Source organism: Mus caroli, chromosome 1 (genome assembly GCF_900094665.2).
Source record: "Mus caroli chromosome 1, CAROLI_EIJ_v1.1, whole genome shotgun sequence".
Taxonomy (NCBI): domain Eukaryota; kingdom Metazoa; phylum Chordata; class Mammalia; order Rodentia; family Muridae; genus Mus; species Mus caroli.
Genome location: NC_034570.1, coordinates 64,841,521 through 64,862,175, shown reverse-complemented (window position 1 = coordinate 64,862,175; position 20,655 = coordinate 64,841,521). Strand labels below are relative to the sequence as shown.

General features: G+C 39.5%; 1 protein-coding gene across 1 annotated transcript in view; it reads left to right on the top strand.

The window, feature by feature from the left end:
• Abca12 (ATP binding cassette subfamily A member 12) overlaps window positions 1–17,794 on the top strand; it is a 170,531-nt gene extending 152,737 nt beyond the window's left edge. The window contains exons 41-52 of the mRNA XM_029475357.1: window positions 145–260; window positions 1,240–1,399; window positions 2,462–2,715; window positions 5,208–5,412; window positions 6,426–6,535; window positions 6,806–6,947; window positions 8,287–8,421; window positions 10,333–10,436; window positions 11,862–11,954; window positions 12,839–12,944; window positions 15,214–15,351; window positions 16,677–17,794. Of these exons, the coding sequence (XP_029331217.1) occupies window positions 145–260; window positions 1,240–1,399; window positions 2,462–2,715; window positions 5,208–5,412; window positions 6,426–6,535; window positions 6,806–6,947; window positions 8,287–8,421; window positions 10,333–10,436; window positions 11,862–11,954; window positions 12,839–12,944; window positions 15,214–15,351; window positions 16,677–16,784 (1,671 nt within the window). The 3' untranslated portion in view covers window positions 16,785–17,794. The remainder of the gene's footprint in view (window positions 1–144; window positions 261–1,239; window positions 1,400–2,461; window positions 2,716–5,207; window positions 5,413–6,425; window positions 6,536–6,805; window positions 6,948–8,286; window positions 8,422–10,332; window positions 10,437–11,861; window positions 11,955–12,838; window positions 12,945–15,213; window positions 15,352–16,676) is intronic.
• Window positions 17,795–20,655: the final 2,861 nt, after the last annotated feature.

Below are 20,655 nucleotides of genomic sequence, written 5' to 3'. Positions count from 1 at the left end.
TGTTACAAGCAACAGGAAGATAAATAAAAATTCATTCCCTCAGAATTTTTCTAGGTCGACTTATTTCAGAGTTAAATAAGGTGGGTTATTGATTTTAAAAGAATGTTCGCCATATACTAAACATTGTTTTGTCTATATCCATAGGTCTTCTATTTGGTTCCTGTAGCATTTTCAATTGGTGTCATCGCAATTTTCAAGCTTCCTGCCTTCTACAGTGGAAACAATCTAGGCGCTGTATCCCTCCTACTTTTGCTGTTTGGGTAAGCTGCTGATTAAGCAATGAAAAAAGAATTAAGAAAATTAAGCATTCCTAGACAAAATAGGACCTTAGTCTCGTTAGTTAATTTCCAATTGTCTTGGGGTCATTTAACATGAGTGATGACTAATGTATTTCTTGCTAGTCTACAGCCTGTAAGTACCATACTTCTGAAAATTAATGTTGTTATCACAAACAGGCACTTACTGGGTATCATGCATTGTACCAATTTATACAAATAATCTAAAGTATGTAAAATAAATATTTTAGAATGACCAGAAAATTATGAGTATGTGTGGGTATGTGTATCTACAAAGTACATGACTATGTATGGCTTTAGAAGGTACATGTAAATTTGTGTCTATTTTTATTTGTCTTTTCAAGATGGGTAAGGGCATAAATGCTGTTGTTTCTATGTTAGAATAATACAGGTTGCGTGATGTAATTGACATTCAGTGTAAAACTTGATTCTATTACAAAGGCATGGGTAAAATCAATTGTTTAAAAACTGGGACAACCCGTGGGCCTTTCTGTTTCTAGATCTATTTAAACTGAAGTTGCTCATCTTTGCCTAACCTAGGCCACCCATCTTTTAACCAGACCTTGTTAGCTACCTACAACAATGTAATTATCTTTCCTCAGTTTTAAATGATCAGATTTATTCAGGTTGAACTCCTATTTCTGAGCAGCAGAAGTCTCGCCTGGACAGAATAACACCATACCCTGGTGGGGATGGATTTGTAGTTAGGGCAGAGAAACTGTATGGGTTCTTTAAAAGAGAGGCTTCTTGCTGTCATTTAAAAGACATCCTTTGAGGGTCTTGTGTCAAAATGAGGAATGAAATATAGACCTAGCTTCAGGGCTTGGCCACTCCCCTCTCATGTTTACTGTTCCCTGGGAAACCCATCTGAGCTTGATTTTATTGTTTTGTAGACTAGAATAACTAAGGCATACTTTTAATTTTTAGTATTATTGTCCTACAGCTATGCAACATTTTCTTGGATGTACCTGCTGGCTGGCCTCTTCCATGAAACAGGAATGGCCTTCATCACTTATGTGTGTGTCAACCTGTTCTTTGGCATCAATTCCATCGTTTCCCTGTCAGTGGTATATTTTCTTTCCAAGGAAAAGCCTAATGACCCGGTAAGGTGTCTTATTCCTTACATAAACCTCGGTGAACAAACCAGAAACTGTAGCGTGGCCCATGTGGAAAGGTTTCCTTTATTCTGTATTTAAATAGGAAAAACCATCATTTGATTTTATTCAATTTAGGAAAGGAGAGTGTATAGCTTTAAAAAAAATTAAGCTCCATATAGGTTAATGTTTATTATTGTATTTACTGAATGCTAATAATACTGATTTTTGCTAGGTCTTGAGTAAAGTGGTAGATACAAAATCAGATAGATTGTATGGCACCTACTGGTCAGCTAAACATTCTACTCATTAATAAATCCCTAAGGTGCAGTGGTGGAAAGATTGGATTGTATATGTGGCTGTGGGTTAGGATTCATTTGAACACTCATAAAGAAAAAAAAAAAATCCCTTTCAATCATGTATTGGAATCTACTTCATTGTCAGCATCACTCGCCATTCAGAGCTAACAATTATGATCAGTGAAAGAGAAGCTTTAACAGTCCCAGGCAATTGAGTGCAAAAGAATAGAGGGGAAATGAAGTGAGGTGAGGGACAGGCAAGGCCACTTGAGGATAAGGAAAAGGGTAAGGAGGAAGTCATTGGCCTATGTGTGAATAATGTGAGAATGAGCCCGTTTCTGCTTCTTTGATATCTGTTGTCTCTCCTTGCATCTCATTTCACAAGCTCTTTCTGTCCCTGGTTGAGATTCCCTAAGGTCAAAGGCTTCCCCGAGCCCTCACCCAGGAACCCACTGATACTGCTTTGAATCCCAACATTCTAGCCAGGTTTACCTCTCCCGCTGAATCTGAACCAGGTCTAGAAGGGATTTTGTCTCCAGAATTGGACCTGATACTTTGGGCTACTTTGAGAAAAACATTCTTTTTACTTGCATTTTGATGATAAACTCTGTCAGACTGTCATTTAGGTAGCAGATACAGTATGATATTGCAACATACATGTGAACTATGTGCCTAGCTGCAAAGGTGTCGCCATCTGTCGTCACCCAGTTTTAAATGCTTTGTCAATTAGTTGGAATCCTAAGACTGAATTTGGTTCTTTCTCTTGTTTCAGACGCTAGAACTTATTTCTGAAACTCTCAAGCGGATTTTCCTGATCTTCCCCCAATTCTGTTTTGGCTACGGTTTGATTGAACTTTCTCAGCAACAGGCAGTCTTGGATTTCTTAAAAGCCTACGGTGTGGAATATCCAAGCGAGACCTTTGAGATGGATAAGCTAGGGGCAATGTTTGTGGCCTTGGTTTCTCAGGGCACCATGTTTTTCTTGTTGCGACTCCTCATCAATGAGTGGCTGATAAAGAAGCTCAGGTAAGCCTGAGGAGAACAGCATTTCCCCTCCAGGAAAATGCTGGATGAGCAATAATCTTGGTGTTTCCTCTAGTAACACCTCAAAACCTACCTTAGAGTCGTTTAAAACATGCTAGCATAAGTTATCATTCATTTAAGTCTAAGAAATAGTTGTCCAGCCTTTCTATGTGTTCCTGGTGACAACACCACAAACCTCATGCATAATGTGTTGTTGTAAGAGACAAAATTAAGTAAGCACAGTTGTCACCCTAGAAGAGAGTCAGTGAGTTGAGGACGATGAGCCCTCACTCAGGAACCCACTGATACACTCTGATACACTCTGAACCCACATGCAGAAGTGAGAAAGACCTTCGAGTGTGTAGTATGAGCAGCAAGCAGCGAGGGAGAAGATGACTGGGATGAAGCAATGAGAGCATCAAAAAATGGAAAGACAGACACAGCCAAGTATATTTAGCCCTAACTAGTGCTGCCTTCCTAGGAAGTATTGCTAATGATAACAGCGCAAACTTCTGTACACATGTATAGTGTTACATCACCACACTGGCCATTCCTAATAGCAAAAGGGTGGGAACAAGCAGTGTACCTTTACTTAGGGATTGCTTAGTGTATACATCTATAGTCATAAGTTTAGCACTATTTAGCCATCAGAAGGCATGATCAAGGAGTGAGGAATGTGACTCAGCAGAGAACACTGGCTGTGTAAGCATGAGAACCTGAATTCAGATGCTCACGGCCAGCATGCAAAGCCCAGCATGCAAAGGCCTGTAACCACATCTAATCTAACCAAAACTCCAAGCCCTAGGTGCAATGATAGACTCTGTATCAAAGGAATAAGATAGAGAGTGATGGAGCAGACACCCAACATCCTTTTCTGCATGAGTGTCTTCATGGTCAAGTATTCTTGCACATGTATTTGAATATGTACTTAAATATAAAGCATGCACACACAGAGAGAGAATGATCCAATATCTATGTAATATTCTAACAGTTATTAAATAAAAGTGAAAGGTTAAGAAATGAGCATTATGTATGACCATGAGAGTTAAGAAGAAATGTACCCTCTTATAATAGATTATCTTTATTGTCAGTGTTGCTTGAAGGCTGCTTACTTTTGACATCCTATTTTCTGGTACCATTTTAACTTTAATATGAGCCTGCATTACCTACTGAAAATAAAATTTTTAATTAAGTAATAATAAAAGGAAGAACGAAGAAAGAGAAAAATGTTATAGACTACTTAATTAAAAATTATACTATTTGATTGGAAGATAGAATAAATGTAATGAACAGCAGGTTATCTCAGCTTACAGTGTGACTGGAAGGTTATGGGGACTCTTGAATGCTTAGGAAGGAGATCTGGTTTAGACCTTATTTAACAAGCCAATGGCAGTCTATTAAAGGTTAGCGAGCAGAGAATAGTGCAACCATGTGATACCTTAGCAGGTGTCATTTTTGTAGAACCAGTGCAGACTAGGATGCAAGAGTCAGAGACACAGGGGCAGTGTGAGGAGACTGAGAATTGGTAAAACTGAAGCTTATAGTAGAAATAGAGAGTCAGGAAACTGGTCCATGACTAAGGCATTTCTAGGGTTTGGAGACTGACTGCATGAATGGGCTTTTAGACTAGAATAGATACAAAGAAAACACCATGTTTTGGAATCCTGGGACTGTTTTTAAAAGAAGCAGAGATTTTCAGGGTGGGCCTGAAATAACCAATTTGCAGAACCTTAAAAGGTTTCGTTTTCTTCTGATTTGGTGTTTGTTGGGCAAGACTGAGGTGAGGCTGGGACTTGGAGATTCTGTAAGGCTGACCATCCTAAATTATCTCCTGGATCTTAAATGAGACATTGATTGTAAGTAGAATGCAGGATCAATGGTTTTCATATTATGAATTATTTAAACAGAGAGACCTGCTAATTGTTAGCAGTACAATCCTGGGCTCTATCTCCCTCCCCTTGATAAAATAAGGAGAGAAGAGAGAATGTAATTATGCCTCATTTTAGATTTATCACAATACACAAGTAGAGGAAGAAGAGATGGACAAGTAGAGGAAGAAGAGATGGAAGAAAGAAAAGGAGCAAGAGGAGAAAGGGGAATACAAAGAGGGAAGGAAGGCAGGAGGAGGAGAAGAAGACAGTTGGTACAGTAATAAGGGATGGGTGATCTTGGGCTCGTAAGTGCTGAGTTCCACTAATGATTCTGAAATCCCTGTTCGAAGCTAGCTTTCAGGCACTCATCTCATTTAGAAATTAGGATTCTAAGATTGAACAATGGATCTGTAGACATTTCATCCATGGAAAGTCAACACTATTTGCCAGCATTGTAGAGATTATGGGAAGAGCATGACTACTGCTGCCTACATCCGTCATTTAAACAGGACACTACAACGAGCGTAAGAACCGCCTAACAGTAGGAAGGCAGTATGCTTCCAGAGAAGTGAGAGCACTGAAGTGTCCAGACAGAGTCACGTCATTTCAGAATCTGGTTTTCAGGCTCTTCTTCAGGAAATTTACATCTTCACCTATCATGGAGACAGTAGATGAAGATGAAGATGTGCGGGCTGAGAGATTACGAGTTGAGAGTGGTGCAGCTGAGTTTGACCTGGTCCAGCTCCATCGTCTCACAAAGACCTACCAGCTGATCCACAAGAAGATTATAGCTGTCAACAACATCAGCCTGGGGATACCTGCTGGAGAGGTAGGGGCCATGGCTTTATTTTGTCATCTAGAAATAGAAAATCCAAGCCCTGAATATTTTCATAGTCTAGATGTGTGTGTGTGTGTGTGTATTTGTGTGTGTGTATTATTTGTGTGTGTATTTGTGGAGTGTGGGTATGTTTATGTGTGTGTGTGTGTGTATTTGTGGAGGGTGGGCATATTTATGTGTGTGTGTGTGTGTATGTATGTATGTATTTGTGGAGGGTGGGTGTGTTTGTGTGTGTGTTTGTGGAGGGTGTGTTGTATGTTTGCCGTATGAATCTTTGCTGTTTCTAGAGAGGGTTTATTCTCAGCACACAGCAGATCCTGCACCCATTCCCACTGTCACTGTCTCTGGGGTGTACTGTCAGCAGGAAGATTGTTCAGGATGCATTGTGGCACCTCTCATTCCTAGGCCTATTCAATGTCTGCCAGAAAGACAGCCATTTTCAGAGGGAAGGTCCTAGCATGCATTGACTTCTATTCTTATGGTTTTCACAGATAAAAGATTCAGGGAGCATTGGAAGAAGAAAAGGAATTTGGCTGCTGCTGTTTCCCTTTAGCTTTCTGTGCAGAGCTAGACCGTGTGCATCAAATTCACTCAGTGACATAAATTATTGCATCAGTGGCTTTTTCAGTAAAGTTTTGACTTTGTGTAAATTATGTGCAATCTATAACTGTAATTACTTCTTGGAGTTAGCACATCCTACCTGAGGGGTACTTTATCATGTCACATAAAGGGGCACTATAGCATATGTAAAGCAGACCCTCTGTACATACAGATGTTCCGATGCTTAAAGGGAAAAGAGCCCATAACACCCATTTGTTTTAGAAGAGAAAGTCTTACCAAATGCCAGCAGAGCAGTACACAATCCAGAAGTAATTACAGTGATTTATTCTTCCGGGGAGGGTGTCTCACCCAGGGAGGAGGAAGAAGTTACAATAGCAACATGTTAACATGTTTCTGTAGCTTACATCTTTTTTTTTTTTTTCCTCTTTCTCTCTCCATCCCAGTGTTTTGGTCTCCTTGGTGTGAACGGAGCAGGGAAAACCACTATATTTAAGATGCTGACTGGAGACATAATTCCTTCCAGTGGAAACATCCTGATCAGAAACAAGAGCGGGTACAAACTAGTACTTCTACTTATTGAGCACAACATAATTTAAATGGACTTTTATCTAATTTCGAGATTGTGTTATAAATCTTCCTGGCCTAAGGAGGGGATCATTGAAGTGACTGGAGGTTTTTTTTTTAAATCCACAACTATGTTTCTGATAGATTATTTTTCTCCCTTCATCAAATTTGCTGTCTATTTTAACCAAAACAAAGCCACTAACCCAATACTTAGAGACCTGTTTTTAGAACCTCCTATGTTCTGATTTTCCCCATTTAGATCCCTGGGACATGTGGATTCTCACAGCTCTTTGGTTGGCTACTGCCCTCAGGAGGATGCTTTAGATGACCTCGTAACTGTGGAAGAACACTTGTATTTCTACGCCAGAGTGCATGGGATTCCAGAGAAGGACATCAAAGAAGTAAGTATATATTTAGAGGACTGCTTAATTTAAAGACCACTGCTGTCTCCGATCCTCCTCTCATAGGAGCCCTGGCAAAGCAGTCATGCCACATGGGAAATCATAAAATGTCTAACCAGTGAGCCAACTTGGCTTGATGGTCTAGTCTATATCTGCATCTGTCTGCAAGCTCAGCTTCAGGAGCTCCTTGGCCTGAGGTTATTCAGTTCCCTTAATAAGTTGATAGTCACACTGTGATTCGCTCCAAGTTGAACCTTAAATGGTGATGTGCACTTTTCTTTTTTTTTTTTTTTTTTTTTTTTTTTTTGGTTTTTCGAGGCAGGGTTTCTCTGTGTAGCTCTGGCTGTCCTGGAACTCACTTTGTAGACCAGGCNTCACTTTGTAGACCAGGCTGGCCTCGAACTCAGAAATCCGCCTGCCTCTGCCTCCCGAGTGCTGGGATTAAAGGCGTGCGCCACCACGCCCGGCTACTTTTCTTTTTTTTTTTTTATTCTTCAAATAAACATTGGTTCACATGATTCTCTGCATAATGCCCAAGTGAAATAGATTCCATTCCTTCTTTTTTATTTTCTCTACATTATCATCATCATTATCATTAATTATTGCAGGGGATTGAACCCAGAGCTCCACATATACTAAGCATATATACTACCACTAAGTTACAATACCAACCTTAATTTTTACTTTTATTCTTCAACTCTCTATAGCACTGCAACAGTGTATTTTTGTAATGGAATGACTAACCTGTTGGGGCGCATTTCTTTGTCCTTCAAACTCTGGACACCTGATGGGAGCATCCCACCCGGATTTCATCATTTGCAAGGGTTCCTTAACTACAGAAATAACCGCAAGAACTTGTGGTTCCTAATGCATGGCAGTTTTGATAGCAGGTCAGCTTTAAATAGTCTGAAAGTCTTTCTGACGACTCATGGCTCAGTAAGATGGAAAGATGATCTGAGATGGCAATCAATGGGAAACCTGCTTTTTGAATTCTGCTTTAGTTCTTGTCAGCTTTTAAGCTTTGTAGGAGAATCCCTTGGTAACAGCATAAGGTATGATCTGTAATTGTAAGCATATACAAACATTTTAGGGGGAGTCTCATTTGAAAATGTGCCCACAAAAAATGGCTTTCCTCTTTTTAAATAAAGTGTTCATTTTTTCTAAGTGATCTTTTAAAGGTGAAAGTAAAATCAATGTGGAATTTAAATATTTTCATCTCTTCTAGGCCTAAGCTCTCCGTGTGGAACATTTCCATTCACTGGCATGTTTTGTTCCATTTGGCGCTTTAAGGGTTTGAACGAGGGTCGGGGTGCCTAATCCCTCCTCTTCTTATCCACAGACTGTTCATAAACTCCTTAGGAGACTTCACTTGATGGCCTACAAGGACAGATCTACCTCCATGTGCAGTTACGGCACGAAAAGGAAGCTGTCCACTGCCCTGGCCTTGATAGGGAAACCGTCCATCCTCCTGCTGGTAAGAGAGGCATTATGAACAAAGCTGCTAGTGTGTAATTAGAGCAGCACATCAGCCATGTGTATCGTTCTCATCAGCAGCACAGTCAACATCTAGTGAGGTCCCACTGTGTGCCAGTTACGGTCAGAGCACGTATACTGCCACCACATTCGGAGAATTTGTATTAGCAAATAATTTATTATCATGACAGTGTCCTCGGGAAGCACTTTGTGTCTGAAGCAATGGCTCGGGAGGCTTCAGAGAAAACTCTCAGCATGTGAATTCGAAATAACGGCAACCAGCTCAGGGGTTTCAAATAAGTCATAGAGCAGGCTCAAATTTAATTCCCACTTATTGATGAAATCATATTTCTGTTAGGTACTGATCAAGTGAACTAGCAGTTTCCAATTTTTGCTGAGGAAGAAAGGCACATTTTAGAACAAAGTGTTGTACTAAAATTATATTCCTTTATAGCTTAAAAATATGAGTTATGGAGCTTGAGCTGTGATGGAAAATGCACTGTGTCGTTTTATATGAACTTGGGAGAGGATCAAGAAATGCACTCCGTGTTTATATTTTGTTTAGAGCTGCAGATTTAATTGCTCACCTGCAAATACAAATGACACATACTAGTGATGGAGTGTTCTACTCCCCGGGCCCAACAAAGCACCAGGGTCTTTATTTCAGAGAAATACACATGTCTTATCTTGGAAGATTGCCTTCAATTCATGGATCTCTAAATTTTAAAAGAACTTTAACAGCATGCAGGAAAATGCAGTTATAAATCAGCACATTATTCCAGGGATTAAGTCACACGGTGGATCCAACCATTTAAACCGCCCAGACTGACCATCCTTCTAGAATTACTGGAAGCTTAGAATTCAGTACCTTGCTGCCTGTCAATGTTTATAATGGAACCCTGTTGTGGAAGCATTCTTTAAATGGAACGGAACAATCCTGGGGCACCCCTGTGAGATAAAAGTTGTAAAGCTGTTTGCGTGTAAAAGCACCATGTAAATGCTGTGCTGTAATGAGCCAGGGAAATGCAGGCTACAGGAGGAAGACACTGCCCTGCTCCTCTATGTACTTACTGCAGACTCCATTTCCTGCAAAAGCAGAATCGATGACAATATCTTCTTTATCATTTCCCCAAAGGAATGCTCACTGCTCTATTTAAATTAGCACTACTAGGCAAAGTGATCGCCCTCTTCCCATTGCACATACATTTTAATTTTTTCCTCTAATCTTAGCCTATAATTTGTTTTTATTGAACACCTGTTGGGATCCACTATCACTTCTTTCCATTATCTATTGTTGGAGTTTTAAAAACACCTCTGTCCGGATCTTTCCAAGCCTCATTCACTTTGAAGAGTATTGCGGATTTTGTTTCTCCCAACATTGGAGACTTCTACAAGTCTTATTTTTATTTTCCCAGAGAGTCTTAAATTTCAATTAATAACAAAACACTAAAAATACATGTGGAACATATTCACTGAAATGTCGGGTTGTGTTTTCTTCTGCTCCACGTGGCACATTATTGCTCACAGCCACGATCCGGCTTTCCCGGGAAAGATGGCAATCTTGTTGACAGAGCTTCGACTCTATATGTGGGAATGTAGAGTCAAATGTAAAAACTCTGCTCTCTCAGTAATTGAAGTAGATTTTTTTTCTTAGGGAAACATAAGAGAAGGATGTGAAGTAACATTGTGTCAGCTTCTCTGAAACACTTCTTTAAACAGACTGACAATTTAAAATACTTAATTTTGAGCTTTTGACAGAAGCAGAAAAAGCCTATTATGTATAAAACACGTTACTCATGGGACCTCAAAAAGTGATTTCTGTTCCCAGGGAGTTGAAATGCAGTGATTCTTATAAAGAACCTCGTCAAAACTTAATTAATTTGATAAAATTTTCTGGCAATTCTTTATTAAGGATGAGCCAAGCTCTGGGATGGATCCCAAGTCAAAACGACACCTCTGGAGGATCATTTCAGAAGAGGTGCAGAACAAATGCTCTGTCATCCTCACATCTCACAGGTAAACTGAGCCAGGTCCCAAGGAACCCTGGGTAACACATCGTTGTCTGGAATATTTTGTTTTTAATTTGTATTAACAGTGTGTACGTGTGCAAGTGTGTGTGTGTCTGTGTGAGTATGTGTATTGTGTAGGTCTATGAAAGTATATGTGTGTGCTTCCTGTGAGTTTGTGTGTATATGTGTGTATCTCTCTTTCTGTGAGTGTATTTGTATTTGCATGTACAGGTCAGAGGTCAGTTTGAGGAAGTCAGTTTTCTCCTTCTACCATGTGGGTCCCAGAGATCAGACTCAGGTGGCCGAATGCCTTTACCCACTGAGCCCTCTCACCAGCCTGTTTAGAGTATTGCTTGTTGGTAGTAGGTAAAGAACGGAGGTTTCAGAGAGAGGATACCAGGGGACAACAGAGCACAGGGTCTCAGCAGACATTTTTGCCATGAAGTTCTCAAGACCTGCTTATTCTTAGCTACTGTTCACCATCGTCTTTCAGAAAGTTTCAGAATCCTTAGTGTTTCCCCCACTTAATGCTCCCTCCTACTAGCGATGCTAGATGACTCTTGGCTCCATGTCTACACACTGTGATTTCTGTCTCCATGTATTTCTTCATGTGTGATTTCTTCTTGAAGTAGTCTCTACAAATCGTCAGCAGGTTCTCATTTCACCTGTCCCCTAGGACTCACTCACATGGCTCTCATCCGCAGAATGCACCCCCTAGTCTCCTAAGTATGAGAGACTCGGAAGCATTTTATTTGTGCCTCTCTTCGGATATTGGCCTCTCCTTATGATTTGGATTGAGCTTACATTTCATTATAATGACCACATAGCAGAAACTAATTAAATCTCTGTATTATCAAGAGACTTGTTTGTACCCAGCTTTGAGTCTGTTATCCTGGAGATCAACTTTCTCTTCCTACAAACATCTGCATGGAGTGAACAGTGTGAGAACCGGGACTCTCTCTGGGTACCATCGTCCATAAAGTGAGAGAGCTTGTACAAGTTATAACTGATTATAAACCCCAAAACAAAATCAACCGGGACATGAGCTAGAATAAAAGGTGTTCTGCATCATTTTTGAAACACTTCATAGGAAACGTAGGTCTTGAGTCAAAGCATGAATGAGCTTGAAATGACTATTGGATTCAACAGTGGAGGTGTGCTGGACAGGACAGGTGACCTCAAGTGTGGAAGGACAGCCATATACACCCATCTGAATATGTTTCATTAGTATTTTAAGATTATTTTTTGCTCTTTCTCAAGAGAGATTTCTTGTTTGGGTTATGAACCTAGCCTTTAACAGCTAAACCATCTCAATAGAGCCCTCAAGGGAGATTGCTACGATGCTCTAATGAACTAATTAAACATATGCTTATGAACTGCAACCCAGTTTTATGTGCCCTGGATGTTGATAGGAACGTGTTTCTTCTTTCAGCATGGAAGAATGTGAAGCTCTTTGTACCCGGCTGGCCATTATGGTGAATGGAAGGTTCCAGTGCATTGGGTCTCTGCAACACATAAAAAGCAGGTAACCAACAAATATGCTGGTCATACACTGTGTAGGGGAATTGCTCCAACAGTTCCTGAACCCCGCAGCCACTGTACAATGAAAAGAAAAAGTGAGATGAAGAGAGATACTCCACACTTTAAATTTAATTTATTTTATTAAGGGCTTATTGTGTTTTTTAGTTAAAATCCCCAAGTATTAGAAGGTTTGAAGCTCCTAATTGTCATAATAATAAATAATTTGCAACCAAAATACTCCCAGGAAGTAGCCTCAAGAATGTACCAGTAACAAATTAGACCTGACAAGTGCATGAAGGCATAGATTTTTAATCTACCACGTTCGCTTGCCATTTGCACAAGCGTTCTGTAAGCTATTTAACATTTTCACCACATTGAAAACCTTTTAATCAAGAATGCATTGGGGAAAGATGCATAAATATCATATTAGCATCACATTAGAATTAAATTATTAGTTTATACTCCCAAGTGTATGTGCGTTTATACATATCTGTGTGAATCTCCAAACTACAGGATGATACTCTATACCTACCCATACAGCAACTTAATTGTCTTATCAAAATTGTTATCTGAGATAAAGACAAAACTATGAGAGACCTATTGCCAATTGTTGATTGTCCAAGAAAGCCAGATTTGTATGTTTGCAAACATTCTGACACAGTACAGTGGTAGAAATGAATAAATCAACAACAATAACAACAACAACAACAAAAGCATGGCATTGAACTATTTCCAGTTTGTAGCACATCCTGAACTTTTATGGCCAAATGACAGCCTTTATATAAGAAAAGGGGCCATGATGGTTGGCTTGGGACCTATTTCATCATCTAGAATTCCAGGGGAGCTATTTTGGCAAAATGTAACTCATACTGTATTTTGCACTTTTAGGTTTGGACGTGGATTTACTGTCAAGGTTCACTTGAAAAATAATAAAGTGAGCATGGAAACCCTCACGAAGTTTATGCAGCTACACTTTCCAAAAACATACTTAAAAGTAAGTGGTGGCTCCACCTTTGACCTTGGCTGTCTTTTCCAGTGATAACAAAGTGGGTGTTCACTCTTTCCTAGTGGGTCACAGCTTTGTGATTCAACCTAATCCATTACTTCAGGATTTGAACTTTATACAAAGTGGTAATATCCCCAGATTATTTTACATATCTTTGTAAGTATTTTCAATTGGTTATTTCACATTTGTTATATTAGTTTCTTCCTTGCAGAGTCTTTCTGATCATCCTGGATTTGTTTTCAAATTGTATACACTTCCAGTCTAATAATAGCAACATGCATACATTAGGGAATCTAGCAATGACAGGCCTTATATGACCAACAAAGAAAATTAGTGAGCTCAGAATCCTGCAGCTGAGAGACCTTTTTTTTTTTTTTAAAATCTGTTTTGTTCCTTTCATTTGAGAAATAAACTCTCATAAGCCTGAGCAACCCTCAGATCCCAGAGTGATTCAAATATGATAGAGCTTGCTCCTGCCTGCTTATCCAGTAAAGTCAACCAGATGGACACACAAGGATACACATTTAAATAAATGTCATATAGCGCCTACTTAATGGAGTTGGCAGAAAAAAATCAGTCTAACATCATTGATCGACAGGTAATTTCTACAAATTGAGGATGGCAAATAATTGTGAAGAGCAAATCAGAGTAAAATAATAAAACGAAGTTTGAAAGTTGTTGGTTGAGTCTGGCCGTGCAGAGGAGCTATCTAAGGAGACCTTTAAAGGCTCTGAACTCTGTTTCTCTTATTTGTAAGCATGAATAAACATCAACTTTACAACGCTGGTGTGGAAAATGTCTGATATCTTCCCAAGCTATAGGGCATGAAATTAATGTAAAGTGGCGTTAGAGAGTAAAAGAACACATTTTAAAAACAATTATTATATCCGCACAAACTATTTTTGCCCTTAGTCTCCCCAAGCCTTGGATGATTTCTCTAGAAGTATTAGTTTTCTAGATTATTGTCCAAAGCCCATGTTTTATCATTAGAATTAAAAATTAAAGGACATCTTTCCTCTATAAACCATGTTGGTCTCACTCATTCAGTCAGCTGCTGGGTTGAAATGTTTATTTACTGAGTGGAGCTTATGTTTTTTTCCCCCAAACACCCATGCCCCCACCCCTGTGTGTGTCTCCTGGGCACATACCTAAAACTACCCAAAGGAAATGAGCTGATGATAAAGGCAATTTCTCCCAAAGAGCGTATTCCTTACACCTCTGCAGTAGTGTCTAGATCTACAGATCGAAATATCTGAAATGATCACTTGAGAATTAAATATGAAAGAAGACCAGATTACAAAGACAGACACAAAGGAAGGTACAAGTTTATGGAAGAGGCCAGGCTCCAGACAAGAAGGGGAGAAAGAGGAAGTCTCGAATAAAAGGCTCAAAAGCATCTCCAGACACAACAGGAGTAGATTCTGAAGAAAGACATCTGATCGAACTAGTACTCAGAACAGATTCCCTAGCTGCTTTTGCCAGAATAAACCAGCATATCTAGTTTCTAGGCTTCTAAGGAGGCTGCTGCACTCATTCATATGTGGAGAGAGAAACAGCAAGTCAGGAGTGTGAGTCGTGCAAATAGAGGGAGAATGTCAAGTTGGAGAGATGCCTTACAGAAAAACAAACAAGCCAATCCTAAAAGCCAGATGAGAAATGACAGCCACTCTGTACAGCAGGAGTTGGACATATTCCAAGGCAGTAGCAATAGATTATGGAGTATATGATCCCGGTGTTAAAACTTTGAAAATGGAAAAGCCTTTTAAGGTGAATCAAGAGAAATAGGCAACATCAAAAAGGCTTCTTCTAGACACTGAAATCTAGCATGTTTAGCTCGCATCAACTGAACAGCCAAGTTCTGGGATTTTAGACCTATCTAATGTAACAGCAAATCTACTAAAACTCTTCAACAAGCTGAGCATAGACTTATGTGTGGGATGCATCCTATAGGGTTATTTTTCCTCTCTAGATGAGAATGTAACTCATGAGCCCAGAATGCTTTGAAAATCTTCATTAACTTTTTAATTTGTTTTCTCTCTGATGTTCATAAAATTTTTCATCTCATCTCTACAAGCTGTTAGTTTCAGAAATATGACCTCTATTTACCTCATGGCTTCCTCCCCAACCCTACCCCCACCCCACCCCCAGTGCAACAACTTCCAACATTTTCCCCAGCTCTCCTTGAAAGTGAAATCTGATCAGGTCCTATGTTACCTTGCCTTTGTAAAAAACAAGTTGTCCCCTTTGGTTCCCTCAGGATCAGCACCTGAGCATGCTGGAGTACCACGTGCCAGTCACAGCAGGAGGGGTAGCAAACATCTTTGACCTTCTGGAAACCAACAAGACTGCTTTAAATATCACAAATTTCCTCGTGAGCCAGACCACTTTGGAGGAGGTAAGATGGGTGCCATGATCCAAGGCGAGGTACCATAGATTAGTTATTATGCATTCTGCTTATTTCTTTTTAATGGCATTTAATTTACTTTTAATTAACTCAGTACCTGATCTTGCACCTGAAGACCTTAGTGAAGAGTCTAATTTATTTCTAACTGCATTTGAGACATTAAAAATAAAAAAGGAAGATATGGAAGACTAACTATTTTTAGTGGAGACATGAAGGGATTTCTTTCCATTGTATATGTCATCTTCTTCCATAAATGTTTACATGTACATAGGAAGCAGGAAGCCACTCTTGTCACCTACAAAATAATTAGCTATTAATGCCTCCTCTAATTTCTTCTTGGTTTCCATTGATCAGTTTTGAACTAGGGTGTATGGGTGAGTGACAGAAAATGAACAGAACTTAGGTTTATTAAATTCACACACAACACAGCAATGGAAGAATTCCTTTCTCTTAATTATTTCTCCACTCAATGCTAGCTTGTTCCTTGGTCATCCATCATCTTTGTACTAAGTTTTATGTAGCTCAACCAACAAGACCCTCAAAAATAAGCGCTATGCTTGACTTTGAAGTGAGTCTGGAAGTAAGTCAATGGATTGTACTATACTTTATGGATTAATATTTTATAGGGAATTAAGACAAGTATAGCCTTGCCAACACTGACAGGTTAGTCTTAGACTTATGTGACCAACATTGAGAATCATGCACTGGAAAATTAGACTCTAGGTGATATCGGGATAAATCTAGAACGAATACATTTAACGATTTTAATCATGTAAGTAGAGCTGCATTGACTATTTTATTGGCACATTTATATGTAAAATTGGCAAATTTAACATGGTGGGAGTTTTCTACACAAATTTTATTTTAGCACACAACTTCCTGAAACTAGTGAATTCTCTCCTGACATTTCTATTTAAACATTTGATAGAGTACCAGATTCATTGATACATGATAAAGATATCAATTCAAATCATATGGATTACATATATGTGGCAATAGCTTTACATTTAGACTATGACAAAAATATAGTCATATTCACAGAAATGGGCATGATTTTTAAAGTCCAGTTGAGGTTGACTGTATAGAGGACTTCTAGAGAGGATATGCCTAAGCATGTGATCATATCTTGATGAAATCTTGCTTTCGTAATTTGTTAGAGTGTAAATGTGTGAAGGAAGAAAAGGAGATAGGGAAAGAAGGAGAGCAAGAGGTGGCAAAGGGAGAAGGAGGAAGAGGCAGGGATAATGATAATAAAACTTTATTTCTTCTTTTGTAAACCGGCCCTAATGTATTTCATTTCCTTGAAAAAAACTCAGGTTTTCATCAACTTTGCCAAAGACCAAAAATCCTACGAAAATGTTGATACCAGTAGCCAAGGTTCCACCATAAGTGTCGACTCACAGGAAGATCAACTAGATTCTTAGCACCTGCAGCAGATTCAACTTCAGCATCAACTGATGGATGCTTTCCGAAGAAGACATTGCTTTTAAACATCTCTTCCTTATAAAGTGTTATACTGCATGGCAAGAGTACAGCGTAAGCCTGACAAATGATAATGGACATTGGTGAATGTTACTGCTCCCAAAATGATTCCCTGTATTCAACACAGTGAGCATGCAATGTATATGCTGGTGATCCTTAGGGAAAAGGTGAACCACACACCTCATGATGAATGTCTTAACTTATTACTTTCAATAAAAGGACAGCTTAAAAGGCATGGATGTTAGTAGTTGAAAAGTAGGGCCAGAGAAGAAAAGTAAGGTGAACTTGGGAAGACAGAGTTAGGTGATCCAACGGTGTAACTTATTTCTAGAAAATAACATGAATTTAGTGTGTTGTATGAAGTGCTAAGGCTCAATTAACAGAAAACATGGAGCACACTGCATACTGTCTATAAAAGGTGTGTGTGTTGGTTTCAGGGCCTGTGAATACTTGGGGATATAGTGAGCTCCCCATGGTGCCTTATGATAACAATATAGTGAGACAACAGTTTACCCTGGTGGTAAACAAACTTGGACCAGAAACTTCTTGCTCATTGATAGGAAATAGGTGTGTCAGCTGAGCAGATCCTGAAAGAAATGGGGAAAGAACTCATGTGCTGCTGGCAGGCAATATTTTAAAGCTTTTCCAGAAACCTTCATAATCCTAGTTTCACCACAAGAAACTTTTTGCTGAAAGAAAAATTAATATGAAAATATTTTTATCTTATTTCCTGGTAGACCATACCTATGGTTATACGATAGGCTACTTGATAATGTCAAGTTACATGCCCTTTGAAGAAGTGCTTTATGTACCTTTGCAGAGAGAGAGAGAGAGAGAGAGAGAGAGAGAGAGAGAGAGAGAGAGAGAGAGAGAGAATGTATGTGTACAAGTTTGCCAGCTTTGACACAGCTGTTTCTGTTTCAATGACCAATAAACTCAAAGTTTAGAAAAAGCCATTAATGATGTCATTTTGTTTGCTAGGGAAGAGCCATGGATCTAAGACATGATCTCACCCATGAGGTTCCATATGATCTGGTCCCTGCTTCCTATGCCTTACACATCAGATCTATTCTCCGCCCCCCACCCCCCACCCCTCACCCCACACAAGTTTCTTTAGGACCTAGTCCTTGGGGCTTTTGCAGTTCCCATGCTCTTCTGCTCATTCATCTATGAACACTCTTTCCCCACTCACTGTGCCCATCTCTCAGTGGGTAAGAGCACCCGACTGCTCTTCCGAAGGTCCAGAGTTCAAATCCCAGCAACCACATGGTGGCTCACAACCATCCGTAACGAGATCTGGCGCCCTCTTCTGGAGTGTCTGAAGACAGCTACAGTGTACTTACATATAATAAATAAATAAATTTAAAAAAAAAAAAAAGAAAGAAATGTTACACTTTCCCAGCAAAGCTTTGCCATGGACCAACCCTGGCCAGGAGAGGGATTCCAGAGAGAAGGGATGCAACAAAAATAAAGGACTCAAAGTCAAATTGTGGGTTACAAGCTGATGGCCTACATTCTGCTTTCTCTTGCTATTCTGAAAACTCTTTGGATAGTTCGTCTCTTGGACACCAAAAGCCCAATCTTTTATTTACATATCAATTCAGTCATTATCCCAGGTCCCTTTTAATTATCCCATGAATAAGCATCCCTTGAACCCAGCCCCTTGATTTAGTGTGAGGCATCAAGCACATTTCTCTTAACTTTGCAAAAGAATTCAAAGATATGCCTGCCTTTGTTAAGCACAAACAATAAGCTAGCTGTGTGGGACCCCACCCCGAAATTACCATTCCTATCACCCCTGGACAGGGGCCTAAACTTTCTCTATCCCAGGCTGACCTTGAACTCAGGAACCTGCTTGCCTTTATAAGCAGAAACAAAAAACCTACCTGGATGGGATCTTGCCCTTAGATCACCACTCCCTAAATCTCTTTATCTCCTTCCTTAATGTCTTTCTGAAAAGCTGTCTCACAGTACAGATGCCTCTGTTCTTTTAGATCTATGAAGCTCCTTATACAATACATATTGCATCCTTATATTCTACATTGTTAAGAAATTATACATTTTTGAACTTATGTTTTCAGAGTTCTTTCCACAGTTTTAAGGGCTGTCTGATGGTCTTAACATTTACCATTTTGCTGAGCCATAGCCAGACCCTCACCTCCTGGACTTGAGCTGTTTCTAATTATCATGGAGCCATTAACCTTGGCAGGGAAAATAGTTCCCAATAATGTCAGCAGGGAGAATATTTCCTGAAGGAGGAATGTGAAGTAAAATATATATTTTAATGCAAATAAGCATTATACCCATATCAACCATCTACACTCATGGAGGCCCACACTCTGCTGGCTTTGTTCCAGGAGTGGGAACTATGTCATGCTGTCCCTGATGTGGCCAAACAGGACTCAGCAAGCTTTACTGCCTTACTTCTTCAGCTTAAATCTGAACACACCCCAGCCCCCATTCTAACACTCTATCACCTGCTCACTTGTGTGTGAAATCTTGCATCATAACTTATTATGTATCTAGGCTTTCAATATATATTTTAACAGATTGTAACACAATTTGGGGTAGGGGTGTAAAATGTTCTTAGGAGCCAGGCATGCTTGTGATCCTAGGACTCAGGGAGGTAGGGTGATTATGAGTTTGATGGCAACTGGAGCTACCTTTTAAGTTAAAGACCAGCATCAAGTACATATTGAGTCTTTGTCTCAAAAGCAAGTACCAAGGAATTAATTATCTCACTACTCAGTATCAGAACAAATGCTCAGTGTGTTTGAGTCCCTGGAAACAATCTGCATTGGAAAAAGTACTTTTGGTGAATATATCTATATCTATATCTATATCTATATCTATATCTATATCTATATCTATATCTATATCTATATCTATATCTATATCTATATCTATATCTATCTGTATCTATTTCCTTTTAGAATAGAAAATATGACTCTGAGGGCATGGGAGCCGTCAAAGGCCTCTGAGGTATAAAAATGTGGCCAGACACCATGAAAGAATAAAGAGATTTGCCTACTGGAAATTGTCCTTATTGTGGTTGATCACATGATCAATTCTGGGCAGTGGAGGAGAGGGAATCAAAGGTTTGAATGGCCTTGTAGAATCAAGAATACTATGGTTTTTTTTTTTTTTCACACCCATTCACTGGGCAGCCTCTTTATGGACTGGTGTCATTAACATTGCATCTTCATTAAAGTTAGCCACACTCACAAGTGCTTTGCATGAATGAGAGTGGAAGCTAAGGAATAGGCATGCCAACACTTTTAATGAGGTATGCAAAGATAATTGCTCTATTAGATCAGAGAATGGAAAGCCTAAACAAGTACAGACCAGGGAAGTTGAGGACATGTGCCAAGGGGAGTTTCTAACCATCCCAGGACATGGGTTAGTGGTTCCAGCCAATCTAATCTACCCCTTGGTGAGCAGAAAAGTCTCACCTAGCCTCAACTTCACTGAATACACATTTCCTAAAGGGCTGTGTACTTGTTTCTGTCTCTAGACTTGAGACTCAATGGAGACATCATCTGTTTTGACCATCCTAACCCTCTTATTACCTGCACATACAAGAAACATCTGTGGTTCTCAGTATGTATGCGTTGATGCAATGGATAAATAAGTGAAGAGGAAACAAAAGAGAAGCTAGTGTGGTTGGCATGGAAACCACACATCCTGATTCTGTTTAAATTTCTGAAATGCAGTTTCCCATGAGGTAGCTTATTCAGACAAAAGGCGAAAGAACGATGTTTGATGCCATATTACAGTGAATCTGCTGGGATGGGAGGGTTTTGATAACATCTT